The sequence below is a fragment of the Manacus candei genome, unplaced genomic scaffold (genome assembly GCF_025592945.1).
Source record: "Manacus candei isolate 608988 ecotype Guabito, Panama unplaced genomic scaffold, ASM2559294v1 h1tg000076l, whole genome shotgun sequence".
Classification (NCBI taxonomy): Eukaryota; Metazoa; Chordata; class Aves; order Passeriformes; family Pipridae; genus Manacus; species Manacus candei.
Window position 1 is genome coordinate 10,682,935 of NW_026138124.1, and position 20,512 is coordinate 10,703,446.

Below are 20,512 nucleotides of genomic sequence, written 5' to 3' on the forward strand. Positions count from 1 at the left end.
GATGGGCCGTGTGTAACAGCCGGGGCGGTGCTGCGAGCGCCGGTGCAGCCCCGGGGAGCTGCTCCCTGTGAGTCACGCTGGTGTTACTGTGCCACGGCAGAGCTGCTACCCTGCTGTAGCTGGGGAGAGCCCACAGCTTTTCCAAAATATCACAGAGGCCCCAACCACAAATGTAGGTTGCAGCAGGAGCAAGATAACAAGCTGAGGGGGTTGTTTGAGGGCAAGCCCGCAGCCCCCGTGGTGAGAAAAGTATTAAACACATCAGTTTAGCTCTCAGCTTTCTCTCCAACACAGGGAGGAGGCCTGAAGGGAAAACCTGCTTTCCTGGGAAGCAGGGAGACACCTTTGTGTGCAGGAGCCAGGATCCCAGCTGCTGTACCAGCCCCCGGCTGTCAGAAGCCATTAAGAGGTCAGTCCCAGCACGTTCAGATCCAGGTTGCTTGGCACAGAACATCCCATCAGGGTGCAGCAGGACACAATTCCCTTGATCCCTCCCTCTGATTCAGCCTCTGAGCCAGGCTGGAAGTCAGTACCAGCACAGAGGGGCCACACATGCTCCTCGGGCCATTCCTCACAGACCTGCCTCCTTTGGGTCATCAGCACATTCCAGGGCAGAGAACTCACAGGTTTTGGTCAGGACAGCTGGTAAGGAAGAAGAAGAAACCAGAGGCTGTATAAATGTGTCAATTCACCTTTAATGTTTGAAAAAAAAAAAAATAAATGGTATTTGAGCCATTGCAGTTATGAAGGGAACAGATCTTGCTCCACGAGAGACCGTGAACAGATTCACATTAGACTCATGCTTGGAAAAAAACAAACCCAAAACATTCTCCTTTCAGACCCAGAATGGAGTTCTGAAGAGACAAGACCACACGAGTGCCCCGGACAGTCCAAGGCACATTACCCCAGTGCAGACATTTCCATCAACATGAAATTATGACAGCTACATTCTTTCTAGTTACAACATTGTTCTATCCATAATACAAAATTAGGCATACTTTGGATTTTGCACAGAGACAAGAAGGACTTTTACTTCAGGAAGTCGTGAACCTGGGTCACCAAGTCATTTCACAAAGCACTCCCTTCACTCTGCCCTTCCCCACCCAGCAGTGATTTGTTCCCAACACCAAATTCATCTCAGAGACACGAGGTGGGCTCAGCAGCTCAGTGATATTGCCAATGCATTAGTCAGCAAACCAATAAATAGAGCTTATGACAAGCACCAGGGTTTGACTTGCCATCACAGAGTACTTCTCCACACCCAGATCAGAACTTCCTGCAGCGTAATCCCAACTCAGTACATACTAAGACAACATCACTGCTGAACCTATTGGAGACCAAGACATTTGTCTGCCTTTGAAGCAGATGTCACATGAGTTTCCTTCACACAAACATCACATGTAAATTTAACTTCTTGGTACTGTGCTTTAAGAACAAAAGCAGATATCAGAACATGGAGGACAGTCCTCCAGAAATAGCTTATCAGCTACAGAAAATAAAAATAAAATTAAAACAAAAAAAGACAGTGGCCACTTACAAGTCTTCCACACGACTTAGCTTGCTTTAAGGAGAGCATCAAGTTAAGGCAGTGTTGAGACAACTGGCTACAAACATGCCAAATAGAGCTGTTGTCAGTAGTCACCAATTTGATATCCTACTCCATTGCGGGGCTGGGCCATGTGGCTTTAGAGCTCAATATCAAGGTCTAAAGACTTCAGCCACAGGATGCTGCTTTCTGCAGCAAGCAGCAGCTCGGGGGGTGGTTTTGAAGCCTTCTAGACCAGGCTGAGTTGCTTACACAAGTCTAGGTCAACGTTTCAGCAGAGCCAAAGATACAGCGATGGGCACTGAGCGCGAACACGGAGGGTGCCAGCTGCAAGCCTGGATCACAGTCCGAGGTGGAGTTCGACTTGGGTGTGGAAGCCACGGCACCAAGAGCCACCCCACCAGCTTTCAGGGAAGGTTTAAGACCTGCCCTGAGGGTACTGGGAGAGCCAGCTCTCTACAGTCTGCAGGGTGGGACAGAGGCTCACACTGGCTTTGCTCCTCTTTACAAGATTAACAGTCTAACAGGACTCAGTAGGGAAGTCAGGGGCTTTTGGCCTGCCCAAAGAAGTTTTCCCAGCCTCAAAGAAGGAGTTACCACTGAGGGAGCTGTTGTGGAATAGTTTTATTTCTTCCCACGTAAAGGCCATTGTTTAAGCATTTACAGGTTTCCTAGTGCAATACAACCAAAAAAAGCAGTAACAAAAAAATGCCGCCTTCTTCCCAGGCAACTAAACAGAAGTAGATTTTTACTGCAACATATACACATTAAATATAGTATACAGTCCATGCAGCGGCATAGCCATGTTAGAGGGAGTCGTGGCTTCAGCCATCAGTGCATTACAGTCCAAATCTCACTCGCTCCTACTTCCTATCCAGACTTGAAGAGAAGAATTGCAACCTGACCCAAGTAAAAATAGATGAAGTGCTTTGTCTCGTGTGTTACATAGCTGCCAAAGTTTCTGCCAACAATGCAGTGCCAAGTTGGGTTGTATTTCTTGTCAAATTCCTGAAGAAAGAGAAGAGAGGCATTAAGGCCAAGAAAGCCCACATGAAAATAGTTCTAAGCACAAATTCTGAGCTTGTTCTGTTCGCATACTATCGCCTCTCCTCCCACCTGCAGCATGGTGAGATTCCCCACTGGAAGACACCATTCCATTAAGCAACCAGGCCTCTGTACTGGAGCAAAACAACTCCTGAGCCTTGGAGTACCCATTAGCCCTGGGCAGGGAGAGCAGAGACAAAAGCTCTCCTCGGAACAGCACTATCCAGGCCCTGTGTGTAGGCTACTCAGGGGAATAGTTCTCTCCCATTCCAAACCCACTCACAAAAAATAAAGTATTGGCATGTATCCTCCAGCAAGGAGCTGAAAGGTCACCTAAGAAAAAGGAAGAAGCCTGACTTCTGCTGTTCAGGACTTTTGTACACATAAAGGGGAAAGAATCCACAATGAAAATGAGCAGGCAGATCCACAGCCCAGAGAGCACATGGAGACCAAGAGGTCAGAGGTGAGCAAGCTGAATGCTGGTTCAGTAGTCTTCTCCTACTTAACAGGTAGGATAGGGTTAAAGACCATTTTCCTCCCTCTAATTAACACACAATTCCCAAGAACATCCTTCTCTCCCCTGAGACAGAGTCAGAAGAACAGACTCAACATCCAAGATTAAAGCTAGTGCTAGTCTCAGACAGCAGCAACAGTTTGAGTTCTTTGCAGGGAACCTTTGAAGTAAGGAAAAGGCTTTCTTGCCAGGGCATGAAGGTGCATCAAATTGCTTCCCTCCTCCCAACACACTCTCAGGATATAAAGGCCAACTTCTTTCTGGATGCCTTCTGTTGCACTCACTCACTTTACAGGCTGCATTGCCCCGAGCGCTTTGAGGTAAGTCATGCCTCAAAGTGATCTGAGAAGTCAGGAGACACCTTTGAATCCTTTACCTTCAAGCTTAGATTACAAGCAAGGCCCAAATGCCAGCCCAAGTGCCAGGACTGCACTGCCTCTGAAGTCACACCTCCCTCCTCCAAAAGCACTTTGCCTGACCATTCTGAGAAGCTGCTACAGAGGGAACCAACAGCTCCCCAGATGTCAAACACAAAACAATTAACAGGCTCCTGCAAATGGGGAAACACCCCTCCACCAGCCAGGGCAGCTGCTCACACTGTTTTTAACACAGCACATTCCACAACCCCAGCAGCCACCCCAAGGCCCATCCTCCTCCTCAGCTCCCATCCCAGAGCCAGGAACACACGTGCACTGCTGCCCACCAAGTGAAACATCAGAGTCATCCCACCTGCACTGTGCTGCAAGTCAAGCAGCAGCATCTATGGAGCAGGTCCTAAAGCAGAGGCTGCAGCCAGCCCTTTCCAGGCTGGCAAATCCTGAGGGACAGCACTCATAGTATGCTCAGAGCTTGCCAGAGCTCTGCCACAGCCCTCCTCTGACCTTGGAGAAGTCACTCCATCCTCTTGAAAACAGCAGTAAAGCAGACAAGAAGCCAAGCATCTTCTCCCTCCCAACACGCAAGCACGAAGCCTCAGCCACTCAGCTCCTGACAGGAACAGACTCAGGAGCTTTGGGAAGTCTCAGCCAGCACAGCCCCCTCGGCCCAGAGTTACCTTCTTGATATATGCTGCAATGTCCTTTTCTATGTTGTACTTCTCCATGGCCTGTGTAGCACAGTCTACAGCATCCTGCTGCATGTCCTCGGACATGTCCGCATTCTTGATCACAGCCTTTCTGTCAGACATGGTGAACCTAAGGCAGAACATAGATTCCCTTAATCCCTTCCCAAGAAAGGAGACGCTTCCTGTGCATCGGAGGTTGTCCTTTCCGTGCAGGCTGCGTCACGAGCCGACACTACAAACCCCTGTATGGCCTGGGCGAGTTTACTGGGGCTGTGTACAGCAGTCCCAGGCCAAGGTGCCCCTCGCAGCCAGAGCACCAGAGCACTGGCTGGAGGTTAGATCAGAGTCAAACATCACCACCTGCATTAAACACACGCAGGAAAAGCTTCTGTGTGGGAGGAGACGGGATCTGCAGAGAGCCACAGCCCTCCTGAACATCAATAGGATACAGCCAAGTTTCCCTTCCAGGTGCACCAGTGGTTTGGAACATCTTCTGCTCAGAGCCCTGCAAGCAACAGATCCCAGGAAGCACACTAAGAGCAGCAGTGCTTTCATTCCACCCCATCCCAGGTGTCACAGTTCCTGCTGCGAGTTTAGCCTGGGAGGAATGTTGCTCCACATTCAGCCATCATCACCCCCTCCCCTCCCTGCTGCTCTGCCACAAAACCCAGCCCTCAGCTCTTCCCACGGGACAAAGCTGGTCTGACGAGCCAGAAGCAGGTTAACACCACATTGCAGCCTGAAAACAGGGCAGTGGAAGCAAATCCCATCACAGGGCCAGCCCTCTCCACCTGGGAACCACAACACACATGCCAAAACCAGCATGGTACTGCTGGCCAGGACCTTTAGGAAACTGGGAAATGCTGTACTGGAGCCGGGTGTGCAGCCCCCTTCACTCTGTAAGTTAGTTCAGGTGCTTTGTACCAGCCACTGCAGCCATTAGATCTTCTGTGGCCTCTCTAGGGAGCTGTTCAGCACCAGGAAGTTTCCAGCACAGTTCATATTATCCTAGAAAACTAGGATTTGACAATCCCAGCCCTGCAGCCTTTCTTCAAGCCCTGGAGGAGGAGCCCCATGCAGTCCTCCTCCAGACACCAGAGCTTGCCCCCATGCTCCATGGAAGGCCTGGTCAGGGGTCACATGTTACCTGGAGGACCAGGTAACTGCTCCAAGAAGGACCACAGCTGCTCAGCTTGCAGCAGCTCTTACCACAGCAGATTCAAACTTTGTGGGAATAAGCTTCTTAATGGCAAGCAGTGCCTCCCACTAAGCCTGCAGAGCACCATTAAGTTTCCTAAATCCTTTTACAGCACTCTAAGTCTTGAGGTGATACTACCAAGCGTGTTTTGAAATAGTGAAACTACACATTTTTAGCTCTGCTGTGGAGTGAAAAAAAAATCTGCTGCAATGATCACTTCCTGGAAGAGTCCCAGAAAACCGAAGGAGTAGCTTTGTTACAGCAATTAAACGAGCTTGCTACCCAGAGAGAAAGAGAATCCAGTTACATAATTGCAGCCCTCTGATTACAATACTTCAATTCTTCCCTCTGCCTGCACTTGAAGACTTCTATTGCCACCTTAATTTATACAATTTAGATACAGTCTTTAATAGAGCACTGCTATTAACATACACTAACAGCATCGGGAGGGATGACAGGAACTGAGCTCCAATGCCAACAGAGAGCACGTGCCCCTACCACAGCCCTGGAAAAGCCACGTCCAGGCAGTCTGTTCCTCTCCATACTGTGGTTTAAGCCAGTGGGGGTTTGCCTGCAGCCCAGAAATCCTGGGGGAAAAAGACACAGCTCAGAACAGCCCAAACTGCCTGTAGATTTGCAAAAGCCTTCTAGGGGTCCAGTCTGCTGGAAGAGGGAAGCAGCAGAAATCCACTTGTGGGTCATTCTTCCAGGAAAGCATCTTCAGGGAAAAAGGGCAAACGAGCTCTCATACACACCAGGCCTTCACACAGCTCCATTGCTCAGAGTTCAGAGGGCACTTGCCATTGCATAACCAGCCAGGAGTGACCTGCAAAAGGCATCTCCCTTCCTCATTGTTTAGGCAAGGAGCATCCCAGTGCAGGCCCATGCTGCCGCGGGTGACAGCGCCATAGGAAAAAAAATTATTATCTTTCAGGAGATCACTGGCCAGCCTGCCCTGCCCTGCCCTGCCCACCACAGCACCCTCTGTGGCCAACCACGACAGGGGCTGGCAGTGGCTGTGCTGCCCTGCACCTGCCATGGGATAGGGAGCAGGTCCAAGTGTAACCCCCTGCACCCACCTGAACACCCAGAGCAGGGCCCCAGTCTCAGCTCATTCCCTGGGGAGTTACAGGTTGGTCCTCCCCACGAGGCAGGCCAGTGCCACCACATACACATCATAACCCTAAACCACAAGATCACAGGTGGCCCTCGGGGTCTTGCCACCCAATCTGGCCCTACCTGAGGAAAACCACAAAGCCCCAGCACACAGCTCAGGGCAAGATGGGCCTGGGAAGGGGGAATAGCACAGCCCCAGCAGCCACCCCTTCCCCAAACCAGGGCAGGATGTGGTCTATGAGGAGGAAGACCACAGCCCCAGATGCCACTCCAGGGCAGGATGAGGCCTTGGCAGGGGGATTAGGGCCCAGCCAGCACCCAACCCTTCCCTCATCAGGGTAGAATGAAGCCTCAGGAGCATGAGGCCCAAGCCCAGCACCCAATGGTAGCTCCAGCAGGACAGGCTGGGGCTTTGGGAACCGTATGAGACACAAGCCCCCTGGTAACCATTCTTTCCCTCTCCAGGTTGGGACAGGGCCCTAGAAATGGGACGAGGCTGAAGCCCAGCACCCACCACTCTCCCCAGCACTACAGCAGGATCCCGAGAACCGGGACACAGCCCAAGCCCAGCACCCACCCACTTCCCTATCAGGACAGCATGGATCCCGAGGACGGGCAGGAGAAGCCAAGCCCAGCATCCATCACTTCCCCATCAGGACAGCCCAGCACCCACCGCATCCCCCACCGCGGCCGAGGAGGGCCCTGGGAGGGGGTGCGGCACAGCCCCTCTCCGCGCAGGGCAGCGGGGGGCTCGGGAAGGCGCTGCCGGGAGCCGGAGCCCTGCGTGACCTTCACGGGGGGAGCCCCGGGGCCGCCCGAGGCCGCGGTGACCTTGCCCGGAGCGGGGCCGGCACCGCACCAGCGCGGACCCCCGGGGCGGGGCGGGCTCCGAGCGCCATCCACGGGCCGGTCCCGCCCGGCCACGGCCGCGACCCTCCCCCGGGGCGGCCCCGCCGCCACCTCGCATACGGAGCGGCCGGTGCCGGGCGAGGCTCGAAGACGCCCGGCGGAGGCGTCGCTCACCTTCACAGTGACAGGGCCACCCCGGGAGGGCGAGGCACAGCACCGAGGAGGAGGAGGATGGGGTGTGAGGAGGCGCGGCCCCGCTGCCTCAGCCCGCTTCGCTCCGCTCCGCTCGGCGCCCCGCGCGCTCTGCGCCCCGGCGCCGCGCCGCGCTCAAATACCGCCCCGCCCGCTGCGGCGCGCGGGCCGCCGCGCCCCCATTGGCTGCGCCGCCCCGCGCGCCGCGCCCCTATTGGCTGCGGCGCGGCGCGGCCCGCCGCGCCCGGCCCGTCCGCCCGCGCTGTTCTGCCTACATCCTGTTTCATCCCACAATGCCGCGGGGCGGCGCGCGGCGGGGAGGGGCGGGGCCGGGGGGCGGGGGCGCCGGGAGGGGCCGGGGACGGTGTGAGGGGACGGTGTGAGGGGAAGGTGGTTCCATGGGGGTTCCGCCGCCTCGGGACCCCCATCCCCGCGGGGAGCCTAATCCCTTGAGGGGGGCTGATCCCTCAGAGGGGGCTCTGCTGCCCTAGGGGTCAAGATTTCCGCTCGGGGGGTCCCCTCTGCCTTGGGCAGCCCGATGCCTGAGCCTGAACCCCTGTGAGGGACCCACTGGGTTGGATAACACACCACAGTGTTCTCCTGGAGCTCGCTGTAAGCTTTTCCTCCACCACCATCCCCAGATGTCCGTGTTTTCAGGTCACTGCAGCAGGTGCTCAGTGTCCCCCAGCAGGACTCAGCATCTCTCCAGGCAGATCTCCCACTCCCGAACACATCAAGAGGGTTCTCACATTTCTTGGGGTTCTCCTACAGACAGCAAAGCAGGGGGAATGCCCCAAAAAGTTTGGGGAATGACCAACTTTCTCTATGGTCCACTGACCATCAGCCCCACATCCTGTGGAAGCCATTGCTTTTCCTCTGGGATGCCTCAGGGCGTCCTGCCAGGTCCTCTTCCAGCCAGTCTTTCATGCGGAAAAGCTGATAATATCCCAAACCCAAGTTCTGTGCTGCTGAGAATTGTCCCTGCACCGCAACAGAGCTCGGGGGTGACGTGGCTGTTCGAGCAGCATCATATGTTCACCCTGAGAATGTGGGATGTTCCCCGTACATGTGAAAGCCAAAGTAAGGACAGAGGGGAGAATAAAGCCCTCCTGTTCACACACCTGCCTGTGAGGTCTCACGGAGTCTGGCAGTGAGGGAGCACCGGGCCAGCAGGACCCTGGCACGCAGAGGTGACACCGGTGCTTCAGACACTTGGCTTTCCCGCACAGGGATCCTGCCCTGGATAACTGTGCTCCAGGCACACTCCTCCCCCCCGGCTGCCCCTGCGTGCCCGGCTGCCGGGCTGGCCGCCAGCCAGTTCCCGTTTTGGTTGCTCCATTTCACTCGAGCTGCAGTGCCAAGAAGCCCTTTGCAGAAGACACCTGAAGAAAAGCCCAGCAGAACAAAAAACCCTGATTCCTGTGCCGTCCCCATTCCCATGCCGTGGTGCCCGCACAACAGTGAGGCAGAGACAGCGCTGCCCAGGCTCAACTGGCTCTTAATGAGTCCAGTTTTAATTGCCTGCATGGCCTTGAGAACCAGGAAAAATACTCTGGGTCCTGAAACCTCCCTGATTTGATTGCTGAAGGAAGACAAGCCTAGGGCTGGTAACAGCACCTGGGGAACAGGCTAGGTTCATTCCACGTGAGCCTGCTGGGCAGCCCAGGAACGGGCTGATCCCGTTTGCAAATGAAGTGGATAGTTCCTGGTGTGACCTTTGCAGCCTCTGAGATGCTGGTCAAAACTCCAAACAGCAAATAAAATATTTACTGTTCTTTAATGGGTCCAGACCTGAGCTTCAGCTTTAAGAGAGGAGAAGCCAGAGAGCAGCAGAAAAGCTAGTGATGAAGGAACACTGCAGGGCCCGGCACTGAGGTTGCATGAGCACAGAGGGACAAGGCTGTGCCTGGGCGGGTGGCACGGTCTCAGCTGGCCCGGCCGGAGCGGGCAGGATCCCAGGGACACAGCTCCCGGAGTGCCCGGCCACCAGGGCAGCCGGCCCCGCTCAGGTTCGCTGCACCACACTCGGCTGTGCTATTTATAGCTCTGCCGAGTCTCTGTTGAGGCAGCAGATCCCTGAGTCTTGTGGATGTGTTCTATGAGCATCCCAGCCCAGGCAGTGCAGAGCCTTGGGACGGAGCTGCCATTCACACTGGGGCAGAGGTTTGTGCTGTGCTGTTAGTCCTGAGCTGAGGCTGGGGCAGGGGATGGGGCCCAGCAGGTTTTGAGGCCAGAGGCAGCTGCTGGGCGATGCTCATCCTGTCTGTCTGTCCCAGCAGGAGCCCCAGGCTTTCCCATAAGGACTTTCATGCTCCAGACCTCCCCATATTTTCCAGTAGCAGAAGCAGCACTCACCTCCCTCCTGCCCTACCTGTCCTGGGGATGCCCACAGGCACCTTCAGCCCAGGGTAGGGGGAGCTGCCCCAGGGAGCAAAGGGACAAGGTATCAAACAGTGGCCCTGAACCCACATGGTGACAATCTACAGTCCCCAGAGCTGGCTCCAGTGCTTCTGCATTCCCAGTGTAACCCCATCCCAGTTATATCCTGCCTCCTCCCAAAGCATCTGCAAGAGCAGGTGGAGGAGCCCCACTCCTGCCTGGCTCAGTTGTGCTTCTTGCACGGGAAGGAGCATTGCCTTGATGGAATAAAGTGCTTGGAGTGCCGTGGAGGGAGATGCGTTCCTGAAGAGTGACAAAAGGCATTTGTTTATAAATTCCTCCAAGTGCACTATATAAGGCACTTCACAGGGATTCACAGGAAAAGGGCCCGGCACGAGGAGCAGTTTGCCATCTAAGGCTCTGCTCCTCCTGCCCCATGGCCACATGCTTCCCCACAGGATGTTTCCACTTGCAGGCTATCTTAACTCAAAACCCACAGACTTTGTGCATATTCTCCACAAGAAATGCAGAGGTCTGGGAACCAAGTGCAGGGCTGACAGTGTGAGTGTGGCTGCAGCATCCCACCACTTCCATGCTGCGCCTCTGCAGGAACATCCCCCATAGGAAATTTCCCTTATTCAACCTAAGCCCACTTTGCTGCACCTCAGCCCATTACTTCTGCTCTGCCCCGCCATGGTTGTGGCACACTGACTTATTTTATAGCACAGATCCATAGCAGACAACTGCAGAAATGTCACCTTCATCTCCTCGCCTCGCAGGAATTCCTTCCCTCCCTTCTCCTCCCACATGTCTCCTGCACCTGTGCTCCCTTCCTTTCTCTCCCCCATCAGTCACTCTCCTTGCCAATAATCAATAAAAACAACAGTAGCAGTAAAGCAGCTTCTATTAATGCCCCTCTGTAACAGCATGAAGGGTGTGGGCACAGCAGTGACACCCGGACACCCTGGAGCAGGGCTGCTGCTCCGTGCCAAGGGGAATTTGGCCACTTCATCATACCCACAAAAGCCCTTGCTTATGGCTGCAGCCTCCACCAGCATTTCGGGTGCTGGACCCAGGTCCCTCACCAGCACAGCCCCCCGGGACTGCCCAACGTGTTATTTTTTACCAGGAGTCAATTGTTTTGGCAAGTGTTTTGCAAAGCGCATTCCGGAGGGTTTGCTCTCCGTCCTGGGCTGCTTTGATCAATCTTGTTTGCGAAGCAGTTTCCAGCGCCCTGGTTAATGTACGTTATTATCTCCCTGAATCCCTGCTATAGAACCTGGATAAATCCTGTGGAAAAAGAAAAAGCCCTATAAAAGGAAAGGTTCTAAAACCTCCAGCGGGAGCTGCCACCGCTGACGCGGAAGGTTTGGGCACAATGAGTGGTCCCTTAACAGCAACAGCAGACTCCAAGTGCCCCATGGGGTTTATTGCTCACAAATTTGGGCTGATAAAGTGTTTTCACTACCTGCCATCCGTGTCACTGCACAGATCTTGTCTGGGTGCAGTGCTGTCTCCCATGGGTTACTCTCACTTCTGCCAGGGAATGGGAACCAGGTTCTCCCTGTGCACCTGATCTGCAAAGGCTTTCATTCTGGCATGCAACCAGAGAGTGCAGGAATACCAGCCCTGGGTCTGTCTCTCACGTTCCTCAGCTGGGCAAGGGGTCCCTCCCTTTACTGCCACAGGAGCAGCAGGGTGGCAGGTGCAGGGGGCTGGGGGAGAAATGCTCCTCTCTAGGAAGAACTACCCAGGACTGGGTCACATCCTTCTCATCAGCATCACACACTGGGGCTCTGAAATCCTAATGCTGTCCCCAGAGCCAGCACGGCCCTTCCGTGGCTCCGGCGCGCACGGAGCCATCACTCCTCGTGTGCCGGGTTCGTCCTGGAGCAGAGCAGAGGCAGCTGCAGCGTGGCACCACGGCAGGGCAGCCTGGGCTTATCTCCAAGGCAAACGGGCTTAAAAATGTGACAGGCTATAGAAGGCTTTTTGTCTAAGCCCTGCGTGCCACGAGGCAGCGCGTTCCTGCCATCCCACAGGCATGAGAGAGAAAACACTCCACGACTTGTGAGCCTTATTAATATGGATTCAGGTCAGCTGCTCCCTGCAAGTTTTCGTGAGTGACTCGCGGTGTGCAGTTCATGCAGGATCCATAAATAAGGACATCTCTCTGGAATCTCGGTGGGGTCCTATGAGCTCAGGAATGTAACAACTGCTTCTGTGCACGTGGAGGGGTGAAGGGTGAGAAGCTGCCCAGCCCTCTGCTCGCAGTTCCCAGCACCCCAGCTCAAGCTCCTGGACCAGCTGGATGCACCGAGAGCTGACAACTCCCTTTAATCTGATCTCTCCCAAAGCGAAAAACGGGTTTGGAGACAACATAAACACCAAAGGAAAGGTCACATCAAAGCCATGTGCTGTGTGATGATGTCTTGTGGCTTCGCTCCTGCAGTGGGATTTGCAGGGCTCCCAGTCTGACCACAGGGCAAGACTCAGTGTGCTTGCAGGGCCAGAGAAAGGACAAGGGTTAATTTTACTTCTTCTCTTGAGCTTTTTCCATTTTTCCTTTCCTGTGCTCCCTCTCATCTGGGCTTGTGCCAGAGCACCAGTGGTTTATCTGCAAGATGTCCTGCCTTCACATCAAAGGCTCCCTAAATTTTTAAGTCTGGAAGGGCTGTTGTGATTATTTACTCCGCCCTCCTGTGAGCCACAGCACTCGCCAAGGTTGGGTTCCTGTGGTCGAGCAGAGCACAGTGCTGCCGTCAGAGGAGCTGAGAGGTGCCAAGACATGCCGGTGGCTTTGGGCTGGCTGCAGGGAGGGGGTTCCTCCTGCCCCACCGCGGCACATCCACGGCAGCTGGGTCCTTGCACTGCTCTGCGCTTCCTCTGCTCTGCCACAATCCTTCCCAGCCCGGGGCTGCAGTCCCCAGGGGTGTCCCTGCTCCAGGAACACACTGGGCACTCTTCAGTGAACCAACTGGGAAACCTCGTGTAAAACACTTGGAGCTGATGCATGAAATAATTGATCAATCATGCACAGGCTAATTGGGCATTTGTATGCAAAATAACGGGGTGCTCATGCGTGAGCTGCCGGGGTGCTCATGCATGCACTGATCGGGGCTCATGTGCCCAGGAATGAGGCATCCCTGGATGTGCTGACCCGGTTTTCCTGCAGGACTAACCCTGCACTTGTGCGAGCACCAAGTGTGAACCTGTGTGTGCTCCTGCACGATCACTTTGCATGCTGGTGCATGAACTCCTCGGGTGCTCAAATGTACATTCACTGGGCACTTGTGCATTCCCTGATTAGGCATGCATGCACGAATTAGGCACCCAGCTGGGTGTTTACTGGGGACAGGCAGAGCCCAGCACAGTGACAGCCCCACACGGGGCAGGGAAACCTGCCAGCACCGAGCACAGGATGGTGTGGCACCAAAAACCCCTGCTGGTTCCCCCAGCAAGCGTGAGCCGGTGGCTTTGCCTCCCCAGCAGCCTCGCTGGCACACGGCAGCCGATCTCACACCTTCCCCCGGGCTCCCCGGGGCGTAGGAAGCAGCCACTGCTGTACAGACAACTTAAACCCTGTTCTGGCACAGCTTAAATACGGGAAGCTCCGAAAGCAGGAGACAAGGTCTCCACTGTGTAGAATGATTTAGGTCACTCTCACTTCTGCAATGATTTATTTAAGCTTTAGCAGTTCCTGGCCTGAGTGATGGAAAAAATGAGGAAAAAAAATAGAATTCCCCGTATTTACACTATTTTTCTGTAATGTTTATACTGTGGAAGCTACAGCATCATCTGCCAGCACCGCTTTAATCCAGGCCTGCAGACATTTCCACCACACACTCACATTTCTTGGGATTGTGCTTCAAATTGGAGCAACTTGCTGAGCACAAAATCTCGGCCTGCGAAAGCATTTCAGTGGTTGTTGCTCCCTGGAAAGTACGTCCCGTCCTTCGATCACTCCAAGGCTTTATCAGAAACATTCTCGCCTTCCTGCAATCAAAAAACCAGCCATCTGAGTGGGCTCAAAAGAGAAGGAGCCAGAAACAACTCACTGTGGTGCAACTCTGCAAACCACAGCTGGGGAATGGGCTGGTTGGTGAGAGCCCAGAGCCCAGTGCGAGCACCGTGTCCTGTGCCAGAGCCAGGACCAGCCTGGGAAAGCAGGATCAGACCGGGTGCTGGAGGTGATGCCTAGATGGCCAGCTGTGTCTATAAATGGATATAAATGTACAGAAATGTATATATAGCTCACAGACACTCACGGGCTCTCCCTGGGCTGGCATCACCAAAAGCCAGAACCCCCTCCCTGCCCTCCTCGCCAGCCTGGTCGTAGTGATGCTCTCACTGAACTCTGCAGAAGGAGCTGCAACAGTTGATCCGATCAATAAATACACATTTTATACAAGCCTTAGGTCTGTAATGTCTCTCTGTATATAAGAGGCCACAAGGGATTTTGTTTTAATTAGAGGAATGCTTAAGGCTACCCTGCCTCCCGCTTAATCGGCCTTGGAAATACAGCGGGAAGGGCTGTCCTTGCACAGAGCAACTGCTCCGAGCCAGCACAGCCCAAGGGCTCAGCGAGGGCACGAGGGCAGGAGCAGGGAGACAGAGGGGAGCACAGCCTGTATCCACCTCCCTCTGACACCTCCAGCATGAGCCAGGAAAACTTATACCTGGAGCTGTAAGTGCACCCTGTCCCCTGCTCAACACCCACGGGATGGGAATTAATGGGCAGGTCCCGCCTCATCCCCAGTCTGGGGTTATCATGGTGACACGGGGAGAGGCATCAGGAATGCACTTCATGGCCAGAAAAGAGCAGAGGTTTCCAGCCAAACATTGTCAAATGGTGGTGGTTTTCTTACGGGAATGTTACAGCTGCTTAGGTCCCACGGCATGGAAATATCCGTGGGAGGAGAGCAAACCTCTGCACACGGGAACAGCCCTCGGATGGCTCTGCCTCCGTGCTGGGATCCAGGTGAGCCTCCAAGCTGCAGGATCCAGGATCCAGGCCAGCCCATAGTCAGCCACGAGCAAACACACCAGGCTTTGCCATGGAGCACCAAGAAGCCAGTGGGTACCAGAGGCACCCAAACCTATGCCCTCAGTGTAAACCACCAACTGGGGTCTGGAGGGTGCATTTCCAGTTCATCTCTGTCCCACCAGCACTCAGGAGCACTTCAGCCCCAGTCCATCACGGTGCTCAGCTGGTGTGTAACTCCAAGCAGGCAAGCAATTGGTTCGGGAGCCAAGCTGCCCTCTGTCTGGGAGGATGAGGAGGAATAAAAGAGGGAATAATAAATAAAAACAAACCCTAGAGGAAAAAAAATGCTCACTGAGAGCATTGATGCTCTCGGAGCAAACAGAAGTGGAGGCACTGCTTTGTGCTCGCCCCTGGCCCGGCAGCACAGGGATTGTTTGCTGTTAACAGCAAAAAAGCCTCATGGGGATGCCACATGTGTGTGTGTCTCATGAAGCCCTCTGTGATGGGGAGGTGAATGAAGAAGCAGTAAAGTCCTCTGATACCCCAGGACATTATCCAAAGCCGTGGGTTTATGAATAACTGGTTCCCGTGGAGGAACTGCGGCTTTTACTGGTGCTGCAGCTCCCTGCCCTTGCCAGCCCAGCTCTCCCAGGCTCCTCACCCCATGCAGCTCCCGCTCCTTTGATCCTCTCTTTCTCACATGTGGTATTTCAGAGGATAAAAATGTTAATATGCTTCCAGGGAAATCATCAAAATATTATCCGCCAGTCATGCTCTAAATGACAACGACCTGTTAATCCTATTTACTGCCCTCAAGGAACCACACCTAAAAGGCCTATTAGGAAAGCAAAAAAAATTAGGTTTCTTCATTGTATTTCATATTTTAGTTGGGCTACTGTGGTACCAGAAAGTCCAATATCATACGAAAATAAAATGTTCTCATTTTTTATTTGACTCCCGGAGGAGAGCGCAGAACAGCCACTGCTGGGGCATTTCCATGCCTGATTTCTGACACATCTTTTAATCTGCCCATTTAAAATCACTTACTTTGCACCCTTCACCTTAAAAATTAATGGGGTATTAACTCTGAGGTTTCCTACATGAGGAATGTCTGGATAATAAAATGCTGTGGAACAGGATTTCCAGTGGGAGCAGAACCCTTTCAGCAGCATCCGGGCACGGGGATCAGCAAACTGCTCCAGATCTCGGCGGCTGCTCCCACCCTGGGCCTTTTGTAAACGTTCAGTTTATTTTTCCTCGTTTATTTGCCTTCCATTGAGCTCTGACAGAAAAATATATGGTTTGGTGTCCCTCCCACCCTCATCTCCATGACTTTTTGTTTCAAGTGGTTTTCGCAGTCCCTCGCCTCTCTCCAATGTTTGCGTAAAGTTAACACACGTCCACAAAACAGTTCTGAAAACTTTATTTGTATTTAAAAATACTCTGCTTGAAACCAATGTTAATGCATTTTTTACTCATTGTAGTTCCTTGTGTTAAATAAAATCACCAAACCCACTCTGATGCCACAGGGGCCACGTCCTGCTGAAAGCCCCGAGACCGGGGAGGGAGCGGGGACGTCGGCAGTGCCGCCAGCGGCATCTGAGGGAAAGCTAATGGAAAACCTCTTTTAAAACCCACTCAGGCCTGGCAAATTGGGGCTATTTTTGGAGAACAAAGAGATGAAGCTCTACCCACGCTCCCAAGGCTTGGCTTGGTGGCATGGCCACCACAGAGATACCCCCCAGAATGTGTAAACACACAGCTCCTGCTGCCCGTGGCTGTGCCACGGCCCTGTGGTGTCCTGGTGGGGACAGTGGCAGGAGCCACCCAGCAGATAATGGACAAACACGTGCTGTTTCAGTTCCCTGTGTTGGGATGGCAGCGTTCACTCCGAGTCAGAACAAAAGCAGTGGGACAGGAGGTGCCAAGTGGGGCTGGTGAGCTCCCAGTGCCGGGGCAGTGCCATTGGTGGCTCCTTGGTGGATCCCAGCATGGATGGCTCAGCCTGGAGTGTGGGAATGGGTCAAGGGGAAAGGAGGTAACTCCAGGGAATGCACAGGGAAATAAAAATAGCAAAAGGAAACCGAGCGGCCGCAGGAAAACCCTCGCCGGCCAGTCCTGCTGAACCACAAAGATGTGTCTGGAATGAGCCACACCAAGAGATCCGCTCCTTTCCACTTCTTTATTCCTTAGCAGGAAATAAACCTCGGTGGGTTTATTTACTTGAACAGTTTGCATTCATTTTCCTCCCTCTCCACATCAGGCCTTGGAGCATCCCACCAGGCAGGGAGAGGGAAGGGCAATGGGAGAAGCTGCAGCAATGCTCGGTGACAGCGGGAGGCAGGGAGCAATGGCAGAGCCCTGGAGGAACAGAAATATTTACCCAGGGAAAGAAATCTGTTAAAACAGATTTGGGGGTGCTCACTGAAACTTTCTGGTCTGTGACAACCTCTGCCCCTTCCGCTCCCACCTCAAGCCGTGGTGTGCTGGCACCTGGGAATCAAAGGGGACGCTGGGCACTGCAAATCTGAGTGGCGTGAAAATGAGGCAGCAGAAATCACAGCAAATCCCTGATTTTTATTACTTTTAAATTGTTTTTAAATCAATCTCTAACTGGTACCAGCCAGACAAATTAACACACACCATTTAACCAGATTCTGCTTCCCTGTGCCCCTTCACCCGGCCGGGGTGACGAGGTGGCCCATGAAGACCTGGGCACTCTGCTCCAGGGACCTGGGATCACGGCTCTGGCAGGCACATCGTGTGACCAACTGCGTGGTGTGGCTGCTCTCATGAGGGGAAAAAACAGCAGTGTTTTGGAATTTCTAAAAATGAGCATTTCCCAAGCTGCCTGGCATGATTTGAATTCTGGTGGTGTTACCTCTGCTCCTCTGCGAGGCTTTTCTCCTTTAAGTCTCCACCTGTGTGTGTCCTTTCGGGCTGGCTTCCAGGAAAAACTCCCACTGGCAGCGTGCTGTGTTTTCCATGTGCATCCAGACATGCCCCAGCATGTGCAGAGGAAATCTCTGCTTACAGACAAATCTCCATAAACAAAACGAGCTCTGTCACCATCCACTGTTATGGGAGTTATTTCCATACTCACACACACCTTCATTGTCTTATCTTAAACTCAGAGTTTCTCTGAAAAAAATCACAGACTGGTATTTTTGCATCTTTCTCCTACATGCAAATCAATAACTTTGAGGCACTATTTAAAATGGAACCCACCCCCCCCCAAGAACCAGCTTTCTGTTTCACCTCCCAAGACACAACCTGTGTGGTTTCATGTTACTGCTGGAATGCCAAGGAAACCCCTCCAGCAGCAGATTCCAAACTACTGTTACAGGAGGGAAATGGCAAGTTGGGACAATTCACAGCTCAGTTCTCAAAAAAAGCCCGACCTCTTTTAAAAACGACCCTTTTGTCCCAAACAGTCTGAGCTTTGATGAACTGTTATTTTGCAACAAAGTAAGATTAGTCAGGACTAATCCCAGCTGGATCGCTCTGTACTAAGGATTAGGAAAAACAGGTTCTCTCTAACAGAGCTGGACGATGACAGGCCGTGGGCCGTGGCCCCAGCCCCGCAGCTCTGCTTGGGAAACCTCCTGCTTCCCATGTTTCATCAGGAATTACAATCAGAACTGACGTTACACGGGTAATATTTGCATTATTCACCAATATTCTCCCTTGGAAAGTCCTGATTTTCCTTGCTGCCATTTGGAAAACAAAAACTTGTCATTTTACTGTAGTTGGTTTCTTTTATTTTAGCAAGATTATTTGCTTTTCCCTTCCCAGTAATTTATTTTCTACATAATTTAATGATTCTCCACATATATGTTTTGCTAGAAAGTCAAAAATTACTCTGAGAAATAAGTACACTGCAGCTTATCCAACTAAACACTCCACTGATAACACAGAGCTAAGGAAGGTAATGAGGAAGAAAACATCCAATACTTCTATAAAGAGACACTTCATTAAGGTAATTAAGACAATCATTTAAAGCAGCTAAGCTATGAGGACTATTAAGGTACAAAAGAAATTATGCAACAGGGTTTTCACCAACCAGGCAGACCTGCCATTGGTTTATGATGCTTTTAACAATTACTTTCAGTGTTTTAATAAGTTTTTGAAAATAAAACTCATTTCTTGGCAAAGGATGGAGCTTCCCTACACCCAGGAGGAGCATAATCAGGCTCTCTGTGGTTTGTTTCTTGTGGAGAGGGTAGTTGTTGGGTTTTTTTAATATCACAAAAAGGCTTGGTTTGGGAGGAAACCCCTGCCATGGTCAGGGACACCTTCCACTGGACCAGGCTGCTCTAAGCTTCATCCAACCTGGCTTTGAACACACTTCCAGGGATCACAGAATCACTGACGTTGGAAAAGACCTCCAAAATCATCGAGTCCAACCTGTGCCCGATCCCCACCTTGTCACCCAGCCCAGAGCACTGAGTGCCACATCCAGTCCTTCCTTGGACACCTCCTGGGATGGGGACTCCAATGAGTATTTCTACTGAGCTGGCAAATAACTGAACAGCTTGTTAAATTGTGAATAGCTTGTTAAATAATGTTAAAAATGCATTATTTACCCCAAAGCACCCACTTAAGTCACATAGATCAGCAGTGGAACCGCAGGGGCCACAGTCATGGCTCGACAGGTCATGTTCTGCTACAAAGTGGATTGTGAAACCATAAAACTCTGTTAAAGATGTAGAAAATCCCCAGACAGTTGGGAGTTTACCCTTTGCCAACCACCAGTCCTGGAGATGGGCTCTCTCATACCATCTCTCCATCATTAGCAGCCACCGTTATTTAATCCATTAGCAATCCAACACTGACATTCCCTGTTAAAAATGCCCGGAGCAGAGCACATCACTGCACTTTAACCTCAACGAGAGAAAAACGAGCAGCATTTGTAACAGTCACACACGTCATGACGTTACACTGAAAATATTTCCCTATCTGTCAGCCACCGGCTCGCTGTTTTTCCAGAGGAATATGCATTTTTCATTAACACATGAAAAATGAGGGCAGCATGATGGGCTCCAAGGAAGAGGCAGAAGGCATTTTTCACAATCCCTTAATTAACTCAGGAGCCTAAAGAGGTTTTCTCCTCACTCCAACACTGCTTTAACACCATCATGGTTGTTTCAGTGACTGAACCTCTCCAGCACCACATGGAGTCACTTGTGCCATTACAAACGACACCCAGGGATCAGCGAGAGACACCCACACTGCACAAGAACAACTATTTCTATAATCTTTAGCACTATCTCTCCCACATCTGTTTTATCTAGTGGACTGGGGCACACTGAAGTGGTTTCTCACTCTAAGGCTGCTTTAATGTACCCGTGAGGGCTTTGTGACAACCTAGACTACTCCAGTGTGATTTGAAGTGACTTTATTTAAACCATAATCTTGTAACTGTAAAACAACTGTACATTATTTTCTTGCTTCTTCTGCAGGAAAATCTTTTCTGCCCTCTTTTGTGTATATTTTTCATGTAACTCTACACTAAACCTCTGCAGACGCACCACGCAGCACAAGTACACGGCCCTGCGTGGATGATGTTCTCTTGAAGGCGAACTCTTGGGATGTGACTTTGCCTCAATTTCTCATGTTTTTTG

General features: G+C 52.3%; 1 protein-coding gene across 2 annotated transcripts; it reads right to left on the reverse strand.

Moving 5' to 3' along the window:
- Nucleotides 1-675: 675 nt before the first annotated feature.
- DYNLL2 (dynein light chain LC8-type 2) lies at nt 676-7,657 on the reverse strand. Of its 2 annotated transcripts, XM_051809461.1 has the most exons (3): nt 7,505-7,657; nt 4,159-4,297; nt 676-2,554 (listed from the first exon to the last, which is right to left on the reverse strand). In XM_051809461.1, the coding sequence occupies exons 2-3, from the start codon at nt 4,288-4,290 to the stop codon at nt 2,417-2,419; spliced, it is 270 nt and encodes an 89-aa protein (XP_051665421.1). In that variant the 5' UTR covers nt 4,291-4,297; nt 7,505-7,657; the 3' UTR covers nt 676-2,416. The 2 variants fall into 2 exon arrangements, with proteins under 2 accessions (XP_051665421.1, XP_051665420.1); XM_051809460.1 differs by lacking the exon at nt 7,505-7,657 and having other exon boundaries at nt 4,159-4,316.
- Between the last annotated feature and the right edge of the window lie 12,855 nt (nt 7,658-20,512).

What these genes read in the sequence shown, in the direction of transcription:
- DYNLL2 (XM_051809460.1), bottom strand. Translation starts at nt 4,311, where the DNA reads ATGTTCTGCCTTAGGTTCACCATGTCTGACAGAAAGGCTGTGATCAAG. An exon ending in TTGCAGCATATATCAAGAAG is followed by an intron (nt 2,555 to 4,158) that starts GTAACTCTGGGC and finishes CTCTTTCTTCAG; the next exon opens with GAATTTGACAAGAAATACAA.